The following is a 7,812-nucleotide window of genomic DNA, read 5'->3' on the forward strand; positions in this document are numbered from 1 at the left end:
CTATTAGTACGCGAGTGATTTCATTAGTAAGGAGACAATTTGGACATACCCCGTCGCCATGTTACCTGTCCTCTGACCCGGATGTTCACAGATGACGTATACCTACATATGCTGTGACGTTAAATGTATTTATTTTTTTCACGGTCTGGTTTCCATCAAATCCTGCGCTCTGATTGGCTGGCGAGCGGGTCCGTATCCTACGGTACGGACCCCGGTTACGGACCTCTGGCAACTCGCTCGTTCACAGCAACAACAAACATAGTAGCAATTTTTGTCAACATTTATTTTCGCATTTCTCAGGAGAATAGCATTAATTTTACAGCATGGATAGCGATAACGACAGTGTTCATAGCGAAAGCGAGTTTTACTACCCTGAGGAAGAAGAAATAAAAAAATATTTCAGGAGAAAGTCGAAAACCTGTAACTGCTGCCAATACCAATCAAGAACATGGCTGAATCCTGAATGACTCAATTTTGTATAAATAGGGGACTACATAGGCGGCAAAATGTAGTTTTTTTCCTGCCATGGAAGTGCACTTGTATACCGAGGAGGAAGCAATTTGCATTACAGCCGTGAATGAGGATTCAAAATGACGGCTCGGCTCGGTTTTTCCTTTCGGGCACTCTCGTTTTCTGTTAGAATTTGGTAAAGACAAAAATAAAAATATTATTTACCAGCTTAAGGTCGGTCCATACGGTGAAATACCCTGACCTCGGCCCAGAGGGCCTCACTCAGTACTTGCAAGACCTCGGTCACGGTATTTCATGATACGGACCTCCCAGCTGGTAAATAACATTTTTTTCGTGGTGCAGTTTCCATCAAATCCTGCACTCTGATTGGCTGGCGAGCAGGTACGGACCTCTGGCGACTCGCTCGTTCACAGCAACAACAAACTTAGTAGAATTTTTTGTCAACATTTCTCTTATTTTTTTATAAGATTTATTTATGAGATTATCAAAAATCTTATACATTTTTGCCAGCATTTCTCAGGAGAATAGCATTAATTTTACATCATGGATCGCGATAACGACAGTCTTCACAGCGAAAGCGAGTTTTACTACCCTGAGGAAGAAGAAATAAATGAAAACATTTCAGGAGAAAGCTAAAAATCTGTAACTGTTGCTAACGCTGAGCAAAAACAAGGCTGAATCCTGAATGACTGTTTTGTATAAATAGGGGACTACATAGGCGGCAAAATGTAGTTTTTTTTCCTGCCATGGAAGTGCACTTGTATACCGAGGAGGAAGCAATTTGCCTTACAGCCATGAATGAGGATTCAAAATGGCGGCTCGGCTCGGTTTTCCCTTTCGGGCGCTCTCGTTTTCTGTTAGAATTTGGTAAAGAATAAAATAATATTATTTACCAGTTTAAGGTCGGTCCGTATGGTGAAATACCTTGACCTCGGCCTTGAATACTGACCTCGGCCCAGAGGGCCTAGGTCAGTACTTTCAAGACCTCGGTCACGGTATTTCACCATACGGACCTCCCAGCTGGTAAATAACATATGCTAGTATATATTTCTGCAATTTAAACAATCCCTGATACATTTATACACCGCTGCATCAACCAGCTTCTCAAAGGACAGCCATCTTCTTTCCTAAGGGAATAATTCTTCTCCAGTTATTTGGAAACTCCAGCTGAATTATGGGATTGCGTAGTGTGGTACTTTTGCATGCTACAGATGTAGTAGATCATCCGGGTACCGTTCGACTGCTGTTACATACCTGCTGAGTACTCAGACGCTCTGTATACTGCTTTTTGCATCGTGATAGTATGGAAGTATGCATATTCGAACGCAGCCCATGTTACATGATATCAGGAGTGTCCAACTCGTTTTCGTGACCAGGCCATGGTACAGTTAAATTTAATAGACCAATAAAACGTCAGCTCCTCTTAAATGTGTTTATTATTCGTCCACATTTAAAGCAAAAATTGATTAAATGTATAATTCCTTACTAAGAAAGTAGTTTTTCCCCACATTTATGGATTTGTGGTCCTCAAAAAAAATCTCCCAACCTTACTTGGGTAAGCAGCACCCAAAACATACTTGCCCGAAAAACAATTCCACTTGCCCAGAGCTTTATTTTATTTTGGAGAAGACAGAACGCTGTTGATTTTTTATTTTTTTTAAATAGGTGAAGCAGCATAATTATCATAAATCCACAAAACCATAATACCAATATATGCACACACATTCAGAAAGAAAAGTTCTAGTAGTAAAGGAATGAATAATTTAGGGTAGATTAAGCTGTAGAGTTTTGAATGAGTATAATAATAACGCTGGAGCTTTGTTTCTGTTATCAAAGGAGCACAGTCCTGTGCAAAGTGTCACTGTGGAACCAGATTGTAGAAATAAGCCTACAGTTCAAGAGAGTTCTACACAAACACACTGAACTAAAGAAATAAATCGACTAAGGCAGGAAAAACAATTTTGGATAAAATTGTTATTGTCCTTTACACACTGATCAACCTGTGTGACTCGGCTGTGCCTCTGAATCGAGAATAAATGAAAAGGGAACTGAACATTAACCGTTTATTGAAATTATTATTACAAGGGTGATTATGGTTACTATATGACTACAGCTACAACTGGGATGTGCTGATTCTGTTAGTGTTTGTAATTATTGTACCATCCGCTATTAGATAAAATTAAAATAAAAGGTTACAATATTGTTTGAAAGTCTAGAGCAAGATATTTTGTTGTTTTACAAATAATAACACTTCAGATATTGTTTTAGCAATAATAAGCATCACTGTATAAATGATAGAGTGCAGATAACTGTGTAATTACATGTCCTTGGGGTTGATGAGACATGGACGAGTGGGAATAAGCTCTAGCCTACAGTTTAGGTCAGAGCCCTTTGAGAGTAAATGCTTTCTGTTCCCAAAAGCTGATGTCGGGAAAAAGTCTTTACACAAAGAAGTGTTTCTTGCTTCTGTAGTTTCTTTTAAAACTGTTCTTCTGTGTCGGGACTTTTCGGGAAAAAGAAGGTATATTCCAACATGTAGCTAACGCTAGGCCACAAATCTGCACCGTCACTCCAGTCGTTTCAAGGGATTTTGCACTGATCATAACCGCTAATAAACTCTAATTTCCGCGTATATCTATCCTTCGCTTCTTCCTGACTAAGACTGTCCAAGGAATCCGGGAGTAGAGCTTTTTTAGCTGTAGTTTTCTTCGGAGAACAACAACAGACGCCGGACATCTCCACTTGGCGTCAGTATGCGAACAGCCAATCAGCGGGTCCTGTATGTGCTTACGATTTTTATGTCACGATTTACAACCAATGGGAGACACCCTTTGTCGGCTGTCCACCAAATCACAGGTTCCTGTGCCACAATGGCGGCATGTTGATAAATATTTAGAAAATAAAAATTACATCATTACAAAATATATGAAACCATCAAAAACAATTACAAAATGGTTTCACACACACACTGGTTAGAGGTAAGGAACATTTACTCAGTGATATTGTTTATTATTAACTCCAATTGTGATATAAAAGTTCCATATTTGACACCTGCCCGCTTCAACCGCGCTGCTGGCACGCGATGTCCTTGACCCTCGTCGCCCTTAGTCAGTTGGTATAGTTAACATCATTACGTGGACCCCTCTGAGCCGAGCTTTTCCAGTACACTCGAACACACGCATACTTCAACGAATTATAACCAAAACCAAGGAAATTCTAATGATTTCCTCAAAATATTTTTTGTACTTTCTATATTCCGTTGATGAATAGAACTTTTTAATGCATTTCCCGCGAAACGAGACGAACTACTTTAGACTGGTTCCCTGCTGTCTTGGCGCCTATGTTGCTTAGGTTGCCAGCACTAACTTTTGTCGTCCGATCGGACGATTACCATTAAAGTTTTACTCGTCCTTGGACAGACTTTAGTCGTCTGGGACGATCGGACATGAGGTTTTTCAAGCATTGGTTATGCCTCCGCCACCGTAAGGTGTAGGAGGCATTATGTTTTCGGGTTGTCCATCCGTGTGTCCGTCCCGAAACCTTGTGAACGCGATATCTCAAAGGCTAATGAAAGGAATTTCACCAAACTTTCACCATTTGTGCGCTTTGGGACAAACATGAACTGATTAGATTTTGAGATCAAAAGGTCTAAGGTCAAGGTCACTGTGAGGTCAAATGTCTGTCCGCAAACCTTGTGAACACAATATCTCCAAGGCGAATGAAAGGAATTTCACCAAACTTTCACCATTTGTGCATTTGGGGACACAGATAAACTGATTAGATTTCGAGATCACAAGGTCTAAGGTCAAGGTCACTGTGAGGTCAAATGTCTGTCCACGTGCGTCCGTCCCGAAACCTTGTGAACGCGATATCTCAAAGGCTAATGAAAGGAATTTCACCAAACTTTCACCATTTGTGCGCTTTGGGACAAACATTAACTGATTTTAGATTTTGAGATCAAAAGGTCTAAGGTCAAGGTCACTGTGAGGTCAAATGTCTGTCTGAAAACCTTGTGAACACTATCTCCAAGGCGAATGAAAGGAATTTCACCAGACTTTCACCATTTGTGCATTTGGGGACAAGGATATACTGCTTAGATTTTGAGATCAAAAGGTCTAAGGGCAAGGTCACTGTGAGGTCAAATGTCTGCCCGAAAACCTTGTGAACACAATATCTCCAAGGCTGATACAAGTAATTTCACCAGGTCAAGATTACTGTGAGGTCAAATGTCCATCCCCAAATCACAGCTTAATAAGGCGTGTAGTCTACCAGGTGGAGGCATCCCCATCGACGCCATTGGCGTCGAGTTCTATCTAGTTTGCTATATATTGTCTCCACCTTTAATCGCGTTAAAGCCCAGAACTGAAGTCGACTTCGGATTGGGATTTTATATATGACATTGGGAAACGGCTTTTAATCTGGATTACAGCAAATTTTTAGATTTTCAAATTTCCCATCAGCAAATTTTGTCATTAGTTGAATTTATGGTCTGGAGTTAATTGCTCTATTTTGCCCCCTAGTGGAATAACTACAGACTAGCTCCTTTTTTTTTTTCTCAAATCTTTCAATATTACGGTCCACAAAAGGTTTAATTTAGAACATGGGTTCCCCATTGTGTGCCGGATTTGAACCGGCCGTATGCTTGACACCCCTGCCTTATATTACTCATTACACTAATGACTGACATTACCCAAGCCTAATTCACGCATTGTCTCCTGCATTAGCATCTTCCTTTCCTTTGCTATGGCTTTGACGGGTTACCTGCTCGAATCTTTATTTGTTGTAGAGTGATTTTATTATAGTTGCCAAAACTGACTGTACTCTGTTCTTCTCTCTCTGGTAGAAAATGATCATCTTGGGTGTGATCTGTGCTGTGGTTTTGGTCATCATCATTATCATCATACTCACACAGACGCTCTGAGACTACACTCATTTCTGTGACCCCTCCCACTCTAGTCATTTAATCCATCCGTGGCATTCCTGGTCCCTCTTTTCTCTCTCATCCCTGCTCAAGAGGTAAGACAGAAGATCTCGTCTGTCACGGTGCCCTCCACTGACGGTTGGACGATTCCTCACCACGGCTGTTTGAAAACGTGCTTTCGGGTAAAGCACTTCGACTGCTGGGCCGCCTGCAAAGCAAATCTGTTTTGCATAAATGGGCAGGACTATTTTGTTGAAGTATGGCTTGTACAGAGAAATAGACCTCCACTTTCTTGCCTTAACATTTCTGATAGTGTGCCCGACAGCAAAGACTCTACTAATCATCCATGGAACCAAAAGTGGTTTTACTGTATGTTATAATTTATTATTTTCTATTTCTTCCTTCAACATCTTTACATCATCCAGTCAACTTGCCATTTCATGTGTGCCATTTCGTATACCTCTGTGAAAAATGACCTGCCTGGAAAGTGACTTCCTGATTCCCTGACTCATGATGAATGGAAATCCACAGTTGGGGCAGTACTTACCAGATGTACATTTGTTTTCAGGAAACAGCGGTCATTTATAGAGTTTTGGCAACACTTCTCACCTGATAATTTCTCTCATAAGGTCCCATGTTTTGATCAAGGTCCGTAGCTGATGTTTAATAATTTGCACTATCATGAATGTCTCATTTCACTGGAATTTAATAATGAAACGTACAAGCAATTTAATGAGTGTTGGTGAGGTTGGGTGTACAGTCTTCAACAGACCCACAACTGGGAAGGATAAAGTGCAATTAAGTTTTGTTTTTAAATATTCACACTTTCCTGTAAAACAAAAGTCACTTGAGGTAATAAATGATTTTATATTTTTAACTGCTGGAGGAGGAGTAAATGAATAAGCGAGTGAGTAAGTGAATGGGTGGAGTTGTATGATGCACTAAAGGCAAATGGTTTTTGCCTTTCATTCTGTGATCATAAGGAAAATTGCAAAATTTGATTTTTTTTTTTTGTGACCAGTGGTGGTGGTTTGTTTGTTTTTTTTTTAATCCAAAGTGGCCTTGAACATGGGAAGTCTGAGCTCATCACAGGACATTTTGACCTACACTACCGTTCAAAAGTTTGGGGTCACTTTGAAATTTCCTTATATTTGAAAAAAAAAAGCACTGTTCTTTTTAATGAAGATCTCTTTAAACTAATCAGAAATCCACTCTATACATTGCTAATGTGGTAAATGACTATTCTAGCTGCAAATGTCTGGTTTTTGGTGCAATATCTCCATAGGTGTATAGAGGCCCATTTCCAGCAACTCTCACTCCAGTGTTCTAATGGTACAATGTGTTTGCTCATTGCCTCAGAAGGCTAATGGAGGATTAGAAAACCCTTGTACAATCATGTTAGCACAGCTGAAAACAGTTGAGCTCTTTAGAGAAGCTATAAAACTGACCTTCCTTTGAGCAGATTGAGTTTCTGGAGCATCACATTTGTGGGGTCGATTAAATGCTCAAAATGGCCAGAAAAACGTCTTGACTATATTTTCTATTCATTTTACAACTTATGGTGGTAAATAAAAGTGTGACTTTTCATGGAGAAAACAAAATTGTCTGGGTGACCCCAAACTTTTGAACGGTAGTGTGTACACTTTTTTGGGGGAGGGGGGATCTGTGTGTACACACACGCGCACGCACGCGCACACACACACACACACACACACTCCTTGATGTACTTCCTATTTGAATGTAATGAGTGACCTATATTTTCATCCTCAAACAGCGCATTGTATACTTATAGAATGAAGTGAATATGTATGTTGATTTGATCAAAAGCAAATACTTGTGTATATACTCGTCTATCTCAAACAATTCAGATATTGTGAAGAAGTTCAATATTTTCCATCAGTTATTTAAGAAAGTGAAAATTTAATATATTCTAGGCTCATTACCTGTAAACTAAAATGTTTCAAGCGTTTTTCTATTTTAATTTTAATAATTATGGCCTCCAGTGAAAATGTACTTTTTTTAATTCAAAATGTCAGATTTCGTTTCGAGTTTCGGTAAAACCGTATAAATACCATGTATCTCTCGATCGAATTCAGTTCATGCAACAACAATCATGGGGAAGACTGCTGACTTGACAGTTGTCCAAAAGAGACGATCATCGACACCCTCCACAAGGAGAGTAAGCCACAGAAGGTCACTGCTGAAAAGGTTGGCTGGAAAAGGTGCACAAGCAACAGGGATGATTACAGCCTTGAGAGGATTGTCAAGAAAAGTTGATTCAAGAACTTGGGAGATCTTCACAAGGAGTGGACTGAGGCTGGTGTCAGTGCATCAAGAGCTCCACGCACAGACGTCTTCAGGAAAGGGGCTCCAACTATCGCATTCCTAATATCAAGCCACTCCTGAACAAGAGACAATGT

At 40.0% G+C, this 7,812-nt stretch overlaps 1 protein-coding gene across 2 annotated transcripts in view; it reads left to right on the forward strand.

Annotated features, from left to right (window-relative positions):
• The window catches only part of stx3b (syntaxin 3b), an 89,638-nt gene extending 83,369 nt beyond the window's left edge, over positions 1–6,269 (forward strand). Inside the window, exon 10 of one of the 2 annotated variants that reach the window (XM_060927332.1) lies at positions 5,315–6,269. In XM_060927332.1, the coding sequence (XP_060783315.1) occupies positions 5,315–5,392 (78 nt within the window). In that variant the 3' untranslated portion in view covers positions 5,393–6,269. The remainder of the gene's footprint in view (positions 1–5,314) is intronic. The other variant, XM_060927331.1, reaches the window with a different exon arrangement.
• The last annotated feature ends 1,543 nt before the right edge of the window (positions 6,270–7,812 follow it).

Source organism: Neoarius graeffei, chromosome 8 (assembly GCF_027579695.1).
Source record: "Neoarius graeffei isolate fNeoGra1 chromosome 8, fNeoGra1.pri, whole genome shotgun sequence".
In the NCBI taxonomy this organism is placed as follows: Eukaryota; Metazoa; Chordata; class Actinopteri; order Siluriformes; family Ariidae; genus Neoarius; species Neoarius graeffei.